At 37.9% G+C, this 14,234-nt stretch overlaps 1 protein-coding gene across 6 annotated transcripts in view; it reads left to right on the forward strand.

The window, feature by feature from the left end:
- Nucleotides 1–10,810, forward strand: part of PDE3A (phosphodiesterase 3A) — a 315,351-nt gene extending 304,541 nt beyond the window's left edge. For 3 of the 6 annotated variants that reach the window (XM_026502318.4, XM_057303280.1, XM_044385202.3), the window contains one exon: nucleotides 2,366–6,492. In XM_026502318.4, coding sequence (XP_026358103.1) covers nucleotides 2,366–2,607 — 242 coding nt within the window. In that variant the 3' untranslated portion in view covers nucleotides 2,608–6,492. Of the gene's footprint in view, nucleotides 1–2,365; nucleotides 6,493–8,559; nucleotides 8,799–10,383 lie in introns of those variants that run through there. The other 3 variants (XM_048216537.2, XM_057303282.1, XM_057303281.1) reach the window with 2 other exon arrangements.
- The last annotated feature ends 3,424 nt before the right edge of the window (nucleotides 10,811–14,234 follow it).

Here is a 14,234-nt window from a genome sequence, read left to right on the forward strand (position 1 = left end):
GACCTCCCCTCCAGCAACCCTCAGTTTGTTTCCTAGAGTTCAGCGTCTCTTATGGTTTGTCTCTCTCTCAATTTTCATCTTATTTTTCCCTCCCTTCCCCTATGTTCATCTGTTTTGTTTCCTAAATTCCACATATGATTGAAATCATATGGTATTTGTTTTTTTCTGACTGACTTATTTCAATTAGTGTAATACCTCCTAGTTCCATCCACGTTGTTGCAAATGGCAGGATTTCATTCTTTTTGGTGGCTGAGTGATATTCCATTGTACATATACACCACATCTTTATCCATTCATCTGTCAATGGACATTCGGGCTCTTTTCATATTTTGGCAATTGTGGACATTGCTTCTATAAATACTGGGGTGCATGTGCCCCTTCAAATCACAATGTTTGTATCCTTTGGGTAAATTATTAGTAGTGCACTTGCTGGATCGTAGGGTAGCTCTACTTTTAACTTGATTCCCCCCTCTTCTTTTTTCCCTACATCTAATCAGTTGCCAAAGTCATGTTGATTAAACCTCACAAATGTATCTCACATTTATCGACTTCTCTTCATTTCCATTACCTTCACCCCATCCCAAGCCACCATCATCATGCCGTATCCTCTCAGCTGAGTCCTTTTTCTCTCTTTATGCCGCCTTTAAAAGATTTTGTAAGACTCAATATGATTGCACCTGCTTTTTCACTGTCTCCCCCCTAGAGTAAAAACTGCATGCTGGCATTATGTCTATCAGTGAATGGCCAGAACTTGGCATGCTTGGTACACATTAGGTGCTTAATAAATAAATAAGGAAGTGGAAGGCTAAAGAGTAAATTATGGTATCAATTCAAATTCTTTAAAATATCTTCTGTTTCTTCTGTTGAAATTGATTTTATTACATTTCCTCAACCAAGAGATTTGATTCTGTGAAAACTGGCTTCAGTACTTCTACGTTGAAAACATGAAATGTTTTGGTCACCAAGCCAATGTAATTTATTTACTTATTAAATGCGTATTTGCTGAGCCTCCTTCTGTATCAGGTGTTTACAGGTCTTTACAAGGCTCCCTAAAAGAAGCTGTAGTCTAATAGAGGGGCTAATGCTAGAATATATAAGAACAAGATAAATATCCTAGAGGATGCACATTATTGAGGACATTGTTTTTGTTACAAGTGACAAGACTCCAATCAAGTGAGCATATACAAAAGAGAAAATGATTGGTTCAGGTAAACCTGATGTTGTCTAGTATCCACGCTTACTTGCACCTGCCCTTGTCTCAGAGTCCCTTGCCTGACAACCTGATCTTCAACCTTGCTTTCTTCATGAGACTGGAACTAGAGCAGTTCTACATCCCCTTCATTCTAGATAAATAAGCAGAGGAGAAAAGATCCCCAGTCCGCATTCCCTGACTCATTGTCATTTTGTGCCATTGGGAAAAGTCCCAGGGAAGAACTCTAGCTGACCTGATTGGGGTCACATACATACCTTTGACCAGTCACTGTGACACAGCTGTGTTGTCAGAAGGTTGGGGGGTGGGGAGTAGAGTTTGACAACCTTTTCTAGAACTACATAATTAAAAAGGGATGAGTTTCCCCTCAATGATTTGGCCTATACGGTGATCAGAAAAAGAGGTAATAATAATGAGAAAGGAAAAAAAATGAAAGCAATCTGTATTCTGAGAAGATGATATGGAGTGAAATGAGAGTTTAGAAGAGAGGGAAAGGGAGATTGTTTCTTAGAGGAGGAATTATGTGACATCTGATTGAGTCTTAAAATAATAAATGGGTGTGAACTTTCAGTGACTGAGAAGAGCCTTTGAGAAAGGGGCAGTACCAGCTTGAAAGCACAAGAAGAGTTCACTGTATATACAGGAGAGAGAACAGTGAAGTAGAGACAAGCCAGGCCATAGAAGAAGGAAGACTGCAAACGTGGGTTCGTGCCAGCTTGTGTGAGAACTTTGAGAGGCGTTTGACATTCATTTTTTAGTTTGCATGAAGCAGAACAGTAACGCTGAAACAAGCTATAAAGAACTCATTCTTGTAGACTTCTGGAGTTGAATTAGTTGACAAAGTGAAGGAAGACAAGAGGTTCTTCCAGTAGTCTAGGTGGACAGTCCTGAGGATCTGAATGTATTGAGAATAATACCAAGATGCAAGCAAAACTTTGTATTGGGCTTTACTGAATATTAAATCCTGTTCACGGATTTGTCTCCATGATATATGACTGATTGTTGCCGTCTTCCTCTTATTTCCCCACTCTCGCAAACAACGGTATTGTGATAAACAAATCCGCTGATATACGTCTCCATTTGGTACTTAGCTCCTATTAATAATGTGAAAAGAAATAACTGAGCACACAAATAAGTGATTTGGTGTTTTCTCAGGAAAGAAAACTTTCAAAAGGAGGAAAATCTACTGCCAAATAACTCAGCACCTCCTGCAGAACCACAAGATGTGGAAGAAAGTCATTGAAGAGGAACAGCGGTTGGCAGGCATAGAGAATCCGTCCCTGGACCCGTCCCCCCAGCAGCATCCCTCAGAACAGATCCAGGCCATCAGGGAAGAAGAGGAAGAGAAAGGGAAGCCGCGAGGAGAGGAGATCCTGACCCCGGAACAAAACCAGTGACGGTGGATTCAATGAGCTGTGTTTCCAAACAGAGTGACTTGTCACAGACTCTTTTCAAGCCAGCACAACACTTAGACACAACACTGTAGAAATTCGAGAAGATGGGCAAACAGCTATTGCGTTTTGGGATTCTTCGCATTTTATGTGTTTATTTTTACAGTGAGGTACATTGTTAAAAACTCTTGCTCAGAGAAGCTTTCACATTTGCAACACCAGCTTCTAAGGATTTTTTTAAGGAAGAAATATATATATGTGTGTGTGTATATAAGCTCGCACGTAGATACATGTAAAACATATTCACACACATACACGCACACGCACATGCACACTGAAAGCCAGGCTTACTGGCTCCACGATTTAGTAACATTCATATTAAGATATATAGTGGTCACTGTGATATAATAAGTTATAAAGGAAAAAATAAAGGAAAACAAATCACAAAGGAAATGGTGCGGCTTAGCAGGGAAACAGTGCAGTGAATGTAGGTTACCAGCTAAGGAGCTTTTGCTCTTAGTACTGACGGATGAAAGTTCCAGAGCATTATTTGAATTCTTATACATCCTGCCAGCATCGTGTGTGTGTGTGTGTGTGTGTGTGTGTGTGTGTGTGTGTGTGTGTGAGAGAGAGAGAGAGAGAGAGAGAGAGAACGAGAGAGAGGAGTGAATGTAAAGAGAGATTTTTATGGTTTTTAGTAGTTCATAGACTAGCGGCAGCAGATGACTCAGCACCTCTGAACAAACAGAAGGCAGTTCACTCTGGAGTATCTTTGAGGGGCAGCAAACGCCTTCCTCCACGTAGCTTCACTACAGGCCCCTCCGCAGAGGGAGGGTATTCCCAGGCTGGTGAGAGGGCCACGTGACTGGTACTACTGCTCATGCACCACTTGGAGGCGCTCTATCGCCAGCCTTAAACCTGGAAGACAGGCATTTTCCAATCTACTTGCCTAATGAATGTATAGGAGCTGTTTGTGAGTATGTCACTCACCGAAGATCAAATCACCTTTTTAAGGGGATGGCATTCTTTACACATAAACATCTAAGAAGGAGCTGGAGGCAGATCTTTCAGTTAGGTTAGAATTCTAAGACGTTGCCAGAGAAGACCTGGGGAATGGCTCTAACAGTGATCTCACCCCGTGTCTTAATTTGCTGCAAAATGTGTGGTAGAAAAAGAAGAAAGAAAAAGGCAAAAAGAAACCCACTATGGGAGGATATATAGTGAGAGATGAAGGGGAAAAATTTCAGCCTGGGGTTTGGTGTTTGTTGACATAGTGAAAGCCCGATTCTTGGCAACTGTTGAAGATTGGCTTTGGGTGGCGAAGTTTCCACTGACGGCCCTGTTGTGGTGTTCCACGTGCTGTGGGATGGGTTGGCTTCTATCTGCAGTCTGGCCCGTTGTCATGTTCCTTTTGGCAGGGAAGATTATAGAGGGATTTGGGGGACTGGGCCTATTATTGAAAGTCCTTTTTTTTTTTTTTAATTTTATTTGTTTATCTACACTTGTTTATGCTGTGAGCCAAACCTCTATTTAAAAAGTTGATACTCACTTTCAATATTTTATTTCATATTATTATATTTGTCATGGATAGTTATCTTGATGTAAATATAAAGATTTTTTTGTGTCTGTAGATAGTAAACTCTTTTTTTTTTAAAGGGAAAAGGGAAACATTTTTATAAAGTTATATTTTAATCACCATTTTTATACATTGTATCTATCTCCAAGCCCAGTAGGAGAGTGATGATTCATTTGCCCAGAGGTCTATGGACAGCCACTTATATACCTATCCTAATTTAAATGATAATCTGGTACAGTTATTTTATGCCAATTAAATGAGGATGCCACAAAGAATGTTTCTTCACTAGGAACTTTTACTAACTTTTGGGTAACTTTTGGGTCCGTGTCTCCCAAAGAGAAAGACTTTCTTAACCAATACCGAATTTTTATGATTGGTGTCCATTTCTTGCCAACACTTTTTGGTCGTAATTCCTCCTTCAGTACTATGTACGGAACTGCTCCTCCATGAAACAATCTTAGCTTCGAAGTAGACCTTGATGGTGGTTTCTCATTTTTGTTTCCTCTGACATTATGGAAAAGAGTGTTTACATTTTAAAGATGCCTTTGTCTCTCCTAAATGAATATTCTTCCCTCCCAAAGCAATGATTATACATTAACCCGTGGCATTTTCTAAACAAGGCAAAGATAATACAATCAAAAGCAAACACAATTTCAAGGCAAATTTCCCATTAAGTAAGAAAATATGAAAAGGCTCAAGAAGATGCAGACTCTACTTAAATAATGAGAATAATTTCATACTTTTTGACTTAACACTAGGTCTTCATTATTCAGAATGAACTGAGTTGTTTTCCATTTTCTTACTGTTGCCTACGTGTCTCATGTTTGCAAAAACTACTGTGAATCAGATACATTTATTTCCGCCATGACTTTAACTGTTCTCCTGCCCTTACAAATAAGAGAGGGAGGGAAAAAAAAATTATGCTCACATACCTCTTGCATTTAATTCCTTAACAAAATGAATCTTTTCCCTTTCTCCAAATGCCATACATCTCTAAAATAAAACACTTGTTACATTGAGGAAAACTATAGGTGTGGAGCAAGTGGGATGACAGCTGAATGGTTGAGAGTCTAGAAGCATACACTGTCAGCTTCGTCAAAGCTGGAAGGCCCCAATAAGGGGTCAGCCTGGCTGCCAGAGTAGAGGTCTTAACAACTACCTGGTTTCATTTATGTTGTTTTAAAGTGCATGAAGTCATGGTGCCCAAAGCACTTAGAACCTCTTCATTCCAGAAATGTGTTCATCAGTCCAGGCAGATTGACCATTTTTTCTTCCATTATGAATTGCCAGTCTATTAAAGCTAAAAGTCCATCGAAATAAAGGAATGGAGATTGAGTATGAGACTTTCATAGGCGTTCATTATATCCCAATGTATGCCTAGGGACATAAAAAGATGTTTTCTGCTGCTGCTGTTCTCCCCCGCCTTGGTGACAGCAATATTACCCTGTTCACCTCCAACTCTGGACCTTACTCCCTGCAGTGCCAGTGTATTTGTTGCCATTTACTACATTTTTATATGAGCCTATTTATAGGTGCCATTAGATAAACTCAGGTCTTTTAAATGAAGGAATTTCTAGCCCATTTAGGAAAAAAAGATAACTGTATAGACAGCCATAAAACCAGTGGTAGGAAAATTTGAAACTGGTGACCTTGATGCTAGGGGTTGCTTTCTGTTAAGGAAAAGACCAGGTATCATGTGAGCATCATTGGTGTCATTTCCAGCATGCTCATAGAATGTCTTTTTGGTTATCCATCTAAGCCAACCTTTAGAATATTGTTTCCTTGGTGAAAACACCACTTTAGTTTTTTCTAAGCGATAAAATTGTATTTTTTGTCCTTTATATAAGACTTGGTTTTTCTCTCAGTGGAAGATGAAGACAGTAGCTCTGGATAGATCTATGTTGGTCTTCATCTGACAAGTGAAGGAATGTCCTCATATTTAAGAAAATGCTCATTTTCTAAAAGCAGAATACCCAATTTTGTCTGTTCCATTTTGATGGAATTTCAGAACAAACCCTAACTATTGCAATCCCAGTAAAACTAAAGAAAAGGGATCGTAGGACATGCAGACTGTTCAGATTATGTGTATGTATTGTGATTTCCTCATGTCCCCTGCCTCTCTTGATTCGCGATTTTCCAATGTCCCCTGTCACGTGCCCAGAGAACTTTCTTTGAAGGTAAAAGCTGTGCAAAAGGCATGAGACTCAGGCCTATTCTTTGTTTAAATGGTGGAAAAATATAAATTATTTTCTAAGTAATAAAGATATGAAAATTATCATTGTAAATAAAGTCTTAAGTTTAAAATGACTGCTTTACAAAAGTGAGCTATTTGTGTGATGAACACCTCCTGACTAATGAGAAGTGAATAATCAAAAACTCATTTCTATCCTGTTTTGGCAAGTATTTTTTTGGTGCTTCTCTCATTCTGGGGATCTCCACTCTCCTCGCCTTTTAAAATATTTCTAAAATAAGAATGAAAACCACAGTAAGGATCTTACTGCCCTCTCTTCTGTCCTAACGCGGAGTCCCCACTTGATGCCTTTCCTAGCTTATATGTCACTTTGGAAATAAACTGTCTTTTCAAACTGGCAGAAGTCTCCAGTAAAACAGTGTTTTGTAAACTTTCATACTCGGGAGTAAATCAAGATTCTCCTTATTCTAGAGATTATCAGCTCCTGTGTGTGGAAAGAAAATATCAATAAAATTTCAAATGCTGATAGCTCCAGACCATTGAGAGCTAGAATATCAATATAGTTTGAAACCAAACTGAGTTTCCTTTGTTCACCTTTTCTCCTAACAAGCAACAAAATACTTTATGATCATTGTTCTAGGTGATTCGTTTCTCTCATGATTTTTCTGTGAAAGAAAACTGAATTCACTGATATGGTCAGTCTGTGTTTCTAATCTGTTCAATAGAATTCCACCTTAAGATGAGGAAACCAAGTAGCTATTTAGGTGAGGAGCATTCCAAAATTAAATTGCTTGTAGAACTTCTAATCAGAGGGAATTATGCAAGTTTTAGGTCCTATAGTCGTATCAGGTTGCTCCTCTAGAAAATAGTCCAATTCTTACGGCAAGTTTGGGGTAAATTAACTAGACTGTAAGCACTGAGTTAATGAAACTGCAAACAGTGCATTGAATAACTTAACTTGAGGTTTGCATGGTATCTATCATGTTTAGCACTGATGACCCATGGTCAGAGAACAAGAACAGGGTTTTCAGTCTCCATGATACGCCATGAATCGTAGGCCATTTGTGTATCACCAACACATTTCATTTGTTAAAATGATGCTGCTTTTACCTTACCTAATGGTGCTTTTATCTCACCTGAAGTGATCTTTAAGTTCATACTAGGACATCATTCTAGCAGCAGATTAACAATGGTGACACAAAAGAATTGGGCATTTTGTTGGGAAATACATTTGGAGAGCCAAAACTGAACATTAAAGCTTTATTTTATGGTGGAACTCAGTGTTCACATCTGCAGATTCAAAAATACTGATCCAGTGTAAATTATTTAAGTGCAATAATACTATAAACTATATGGAATTATATAGAGATGGGAGACAAAATTAGTTTTTGGAATATGCTTCAGGTTCTAAAAATAGCCCAAATTTACTATCTAAGGGCAGGTAGTTCTTCTCCATATTATACCTCTAAGGTTGATTGCCTTGACAGGCATTGGTATTCATGGATTTCTGCTTCCCTGAGGAGTGGTGGAATAGAGACGAGAAGCCAAACCGCCTTCTTCTTGATAAGAAATACTGAACATGTCCCTGTTCAGAAAGGTTTTCTCATTGCTTCACATCAAGAAGTGGTTCTTTGATCATGCAAACAACCAAAAAATGCTTCAAAGAGAGTAATATTAAATCATCCTATGTGAGTACTATCAAAAATATTTAAATTTGATTTAGTTTTTGAACCAAAGCTGTTTAAAAAATTGTTTTTTTTCATTATTCGACTAAAACAAAACTCACAAAATGACATTCCATGGTATAGGGATGCTAAATATATTGATATAATCAGAACTACTATTGTGTAACAGAAAACTGGAAAGTATTTAATTGTTTTTCTAATGTGTGTCATGCCTCAGGCAAATGCTTTATGGAGGGTCCAAGAAATACATGAAATAGATAAAAAATAAATTTAGTCCCAATAGTTTAATTAGATTGAGTGTGCAGAATATAGCCTGAGTTCTTCTGGGTTTTCCCAAGAAAAAGGAATGTATTATTATCCAGCAATTTATCATGGATTAAGTTGTTTTTAAAATAAGGGGTCTATGAATGTAGATTATATTTTACTAAATTGTAACACACTGAAATGCCAAATACTTATCTTTATTACTAAGAAAAATTGTATCTTATTAATCTTGACTTTCACAGATGAAGCACTGACCAGGCCATAAACCACACCCACGACTTCATCTACCAAGACTGATCAAATGGTAGGTTGGAATTTGGAATTCATTAATAGAAAAGTAATTTTTAAAAAAAGCTATTTTAAAACTTACTGCTTTAACTAAAATTTCAGTGTCAGTAGAAGTACTTGTTTCAGATGAAACAAATTGTAGCAGAAAATTGCCCCTTCCCTCTTAAAAAAACAAACAAACAAACAAACAAAAGCACCCTGAAACAAAAAAACAAAGTCAAACTCATAGGAGAAAAGTGGAGCTCCTCTTCAGTTTTCTTTCTTTAACTCAAAATAGTAAAGCAAAAGGAATCAGAATTTCTCCTCTGCCATAATAAGGAGAAAGAACACTTTTCACCCCAAGTTCTAACTCACTATGCCTGGTTTGGTTGTGCAGCCCGTGGTACTAAAAAGCAAAAAAAAAAAAAAAAAAAAAAAAAAAAAGTGGACCTATGGATTGGGAGTGAACACTACATAAAATGTGAGGGATCACCCTGGGACACCCCTCCATCTTTGTGACAAACCAATTTAGTTATTAGTTACTCTGGAGTAAAGGGACTTAATGGGTCCATATTTCAACCCTGACTTCCTTTATTACAGTCAGCACTTACACATGCTTTGGAATGTGAATTAGCCCTTGGAGCTTGGAAACTGCTGCTTGAGTACCTTTTGAAGGGAAGGATTTTTTTTTTTATATATACTGGTAATTTTACTCCCTATATTATAGCAAAATATTTGGATGATTTAATGTGAAATTAAAAGTGATTGTTTAAAGATGTTTTATTTGTATATGTAACTTGTTGGTTGTTAGAATTTTCCATCAACCTTATTTTAAAAGTTAACTGATTCTTTTATGGCTCAAGCAACTCCTATCACATGGTTTGTTTTAGCTAGTTATAACAATAAACCAGTACTACAGTGTTGCTATCTTTAAATAATAACCCTAACATATCTATATATTACCTGTTAGTGGGGTTTCTTGGCTTGACTTTTAGTATATATTTGTTCATTGGTTTTTTTAAAAAAACATCACTATTTTTTAATACTCTGTGAAATATTTGCATGGGATTTTCACCATATTATATTTGCTTAACTGGTGGTTTGGTTTGGTTTTTGTTTTCCATTTATGAGTGTTACTTTACTTCTTGATACATTCTCACAGAAGTATACATACAAGTTTTGTTCCAACAAGGACAGTTTGTTAGTTGATGAGCACTGGAAATAAGTATTAATGAACCCATCCACCCCCTGATATTTCTTCCTGAAGATTTTTATCATGCAAATCACAAAATGAAAATTGGTGCTTTTAGAAATGTTCTGGAACTTTCAGTGCAAAATAATGGAAATAAGATTCTCCCTGGCTTTCTAAAATGCTATTAGGATATGCAACTGAAAGAACTTTAATTTGAATCTAGAATATTTTTGGTTTGGGTTGATTTGGTTAATTTGATTTGGTTTTTGGTGTTAAAATGGGTTTCTTATTCCTGATGAAACAGTTGTTCTAATTGTCATTATTTCTTCCTTTTCCTGACCCAAAACCCATAAAACAAAAAAAAAAAACCTGCCATTGGAAGGTTTAAATTAGTGTGTCCCAAATGTTTGACTTTGTAGGGTATTTGCAAACCAGAAAGTATTAACTTAATTTGGTATTCCTAAAAAGCAATATTTTCAAAGAAGTACCAACCAAAGTAACAGTATAGGGGATGTCATTTGCACATGACAGTTTTTAACAAGGCAATTCTTACCACTTTTCAACTGAATATGTTTATTAATAACTATCCAAATTTATCGTCTTTTAGAAACCCAAGAGTGAAGCATTGGACTTAAGTGATCATTTTGCAACTGAAATACATCTTGTCCTTTCACCTGTACCTTGCACTTAATATATGTAGCAATACTTCATATCTTTGTATCATAATTATTTGTTAAGTGATTTAGTTAATTGCTGATAAGTATTTTGTAAAAAGTAAAATCTGTACAGAAAAAAAAATTAGATAAATTGTACTTTTTATTGTTTTTTAGCTTAGACACTACAACAATCCTCCTTGTTTGCCAGAATTACTGGAAGTGCCTCTTGATTTTCTAGATTTTATATATGTATATATATATTTACATATATATTATATACATTAAAAATGACAGTAAACATATACTCAAAATCATTAGAACTGTGTCACAGGTGATCAGTGTGGATGTTACAATGTGAAAATAATGTATAATATAAATATAATTCTGTGGTATTATGTTTGATGTAGTTATTTGTACAATCCAAGTCCTCTATCCAGTTTTGAAGGCACCTTTTCCTCTTATTTCCAAATGCAATGGCTTGTGCCTGGACTATGTACACTGTATTGAGCCATGCATTGGCCTCTCTACAATTCCCAAGGACTCCTCGAGACTTCTGTTCCCATGGTCACATTCCCTTCCCTGTCACCGATGAATTCTTAGGTGTATTGATACTCATCTCTCTGAGCTAGGCTGTGTTATTTAATGAAATAGTTAACACCATAACCAAGATCCCTGGATTTCTGGCATTTAGCTTGAGAGTCCTAGAAAATAGACAGTTCTGCCCTTTATCCTATAAATACTACAATTTATCCTATAAACTTTGTCTCTTGATCCCCAATACATGGGATATTTGGTTATAAAGACTCAGGATTATTTTTGTTCCACGTATTTGAAAGGTTTTGAAGACGTTGAATGATTCAAGATACTCAGTGTTTTTTGTGTTTTTTTTTAAAGATTTATTTATTTATTTGACAGAGAGAGAGAGACAGCCAGCGAGAGAGGGAACACAAGCAGGGGGAGTGGGAGAGGAAGAAGCAGGCTCCCAGCGGAGGAGCCTGATGCGGGGCTCGATCCCAGAACGCTGGGATCACGCCCTGAGCCGAAGGCAGACGCTTAACGACTGAGCCACCCAGGCGCCCCAAGATACTCAGTGTTTTAATTAACTCAAACATACTGTCCTCAGAGATCAAAGCAAAATGTGATTTCTACCCAAAGTTCTCAAGGAATTAATTCTTTAAGCTATACGTATAAATTTTCCCATTACCTATTAGACAAAATCCCTGCTCCTGAGTTTGGTATATTCATAGCTTTCTTCACTCTGGGCCAAGACTATCCCCCACCAAAATAACTAACCATCTATCATTTATATTTCTATGTCTTGGGCAAATTATATCAGTGGAGTATTTACAGACACTGTATACTTATATTTTCTTTCTTTCTTTGTGTACACACATACTTTTCCAACCACAGCACAAAGGAGCAAGACTGACAGTATCTTCTCAAGATGTGAATCTCATCCCTCACCCAGGGCTATCCTCTTACAGTGATGCGATGGTTCTCAGTGGAAGGGAGGCAACATCTGGCTATTTCCACCTGAACCTTCATCTCCTTCCCACAGTTAGGTGCTGTCAAATATGTTTTAGGTAAGGAAAAGTTAATTCACATGTTAGGGTAAGAGAGGTGATGGCATATATCTTCTAATGGATTCTGAGATCCAAGCCAGAGCAAAGGGGTGGCCACAGGCTCTGCCTGGAGTAGAGTGTCTCGGACATCAGTTCAGTGTGTCCTAGGTCAGCTCTACAGATAACCCCTCTACCTGCTGAACCACTTGGGGTGGAGCTTGGGATGTGGGTACACCCTAACCAATGAGAAGAAAAAAGAAAGAAAATCAGTTCTTAAATAATTAGAAAATCTTCTGCTTGTTAGGATAGACTTAGGCTTCTTTAATCCTGAAGCTACTTCATGGCCTGGTCATTCTTTCTGACATGATTGCTGGCTTAAGAAAGGGGCCCAACACCCACTTCTGCTGAAATCTGTCAGATCTGAAGAGTTGTCCAGCTGCCCATGCTGTCTAGGATCTTTTGGCCTCTTGGTACCAGTCAGGGCTGGACGGGTGTGTGTCTGTGTGTGTGTGTGCACGTGCGCGTGCATATCGCTTCATACTTCGTTGTCAGCACGCAGGAGGTACAATGGCTCCTTGCTCTATTGTCAATTTCACTGACTTTTCACTGCCAGATGCCAAAGGTGAATTCGTAGAAGGTCTGATCTTCAGAGACTCCAAAGTAGTTAATGATTATGTATTCGTTTTCTATTTCTGCTGTAATAAATTACCACAAACTTGGTGACTTCAAACAGTGCAAACTTCCAGCTCACAGCTCGGTCAGTTGGAAGTCCAGATGGACTTGGCTGGACTCTGCTTCTGGTCTCTCAAGAGATTGAAAACAAGTGTTTGCCAGCCTGGGCTCTTCCCTGAAGTCTCTAGAATCCACTTCTGAACTCAGTTAGGTTGTTGGCAGAATGCAGTTCCCCCCATTCCTTGCAGGCTGAGCCTTGGGAACCTCTCTCCGCTGCTTCAGGTTGTTTCCTTTTTCCAAGCATTGCTTCTCTCACAGCCCCATCTCCAAACCAGTAATGTCACATGATTCCTTCTTACGCTTTAAGACTTTCTCACTTCTGCTGCATCCTTTCTGTCTCCAGCTAGAGAACGGTCTCTGCTCTTAAGGGCTCACGTGATTATATTGGGCCCAAAGAATCCAAGATGATCTCCCTACTTTAAGACCTTGAATTACATTTGAAAAGTCTCTTTTGCCATGTAACAACATATTTACAATTTTCCAGGGATAATGGGGTGGACATCTTTGGAGGCTATAATTCTGTCTTCTACAAATTCTGAATTGGATAAAGAACATGGTGAAGATAAAGAAGGCATATAGGCCACACAGTTATTCTACATAATGGAAGCTCATGCCTACAATGAAATTGAGGGGAAGGTATAGAGATTTCTGTATACCCCCTGCTCCCAAACACTCAACCTCCCCCATTATCAATACCCCTATCAGAATGGTACAGTTGGTATCATTAATGAACTATTTATGAACACATGATAAATCACCCAAAGTCCATTATTTACTTTAGGATTTATTCTTGGTGGTGTACATTCTGAGGGTTTGGACGAATGTCTAATGACATGTATTCATCATTATGGTATCATATAGGGTATTTTCACTGCCTTAAAAAATCTTCTGTGCTCTGTCTATTCATCACCTCCAGCCCTAACCTTTGACCACCACTGGACTTTCACTGTCTCCATAGTTTTATCTTCTCCAGAATGTCCTAGAGCTGAAATCATACAGTATGTAACATTTTCAGATTAGTTTCTCTCACTTAGTAATTTGCATTTAAAGTTCCTCCATGTCAGGGTGCCTGGGTGGCACAATTGGTTAAGCATCTGACTCTTGGTTTCAGCTTAGGTCATGATCTCAGGGTACAGGGATCTAGCCCTGCGTAAGGCTCTGTGCTCAGTGAGGAGTCAGCTTGAGATTCTCTCTCCCTCTCCCTCTGCCCCACCCACTTGCGCTCTCTCTCTCTGTGTCTCTCTAAAATAAATAAACAAATCTTTTAAAAAATAATACGTAAATTTCCGTCATGTCTTTTCATGGCTGGGTAGTTCATTTCTTTTTAGTATGGAATTATATTCCACTGTCTGGATGGACCATCGTTTGTTTATTTATTTATTTACCTGCTGAAGGATGTCATGATTGCTTCCAAGTTTCAGCATTTATTAATAAAGCTGCTATAAACATCTGTGTGGAGGTTTTTGAGTAGACATAAGTTTTCAACTTCTTTGGGTAAATACTAAGAA

The sequence above is a fragment of the Ursus arctos genome, unplaced genomic scaffold, assembly GCF_023065955.2.
Source record: "Ursus arctos isolate Adak ecotype North America unplaced genomic scaffold, UrsArc2.0 scaffold_26, whole genome shotgun sequence".
Lineage (NCBI taxonomy): Eukaryota > Metazoa > Chordata > Mammalia > Carnivora > Ursidae > Ursus > Ursus arctos.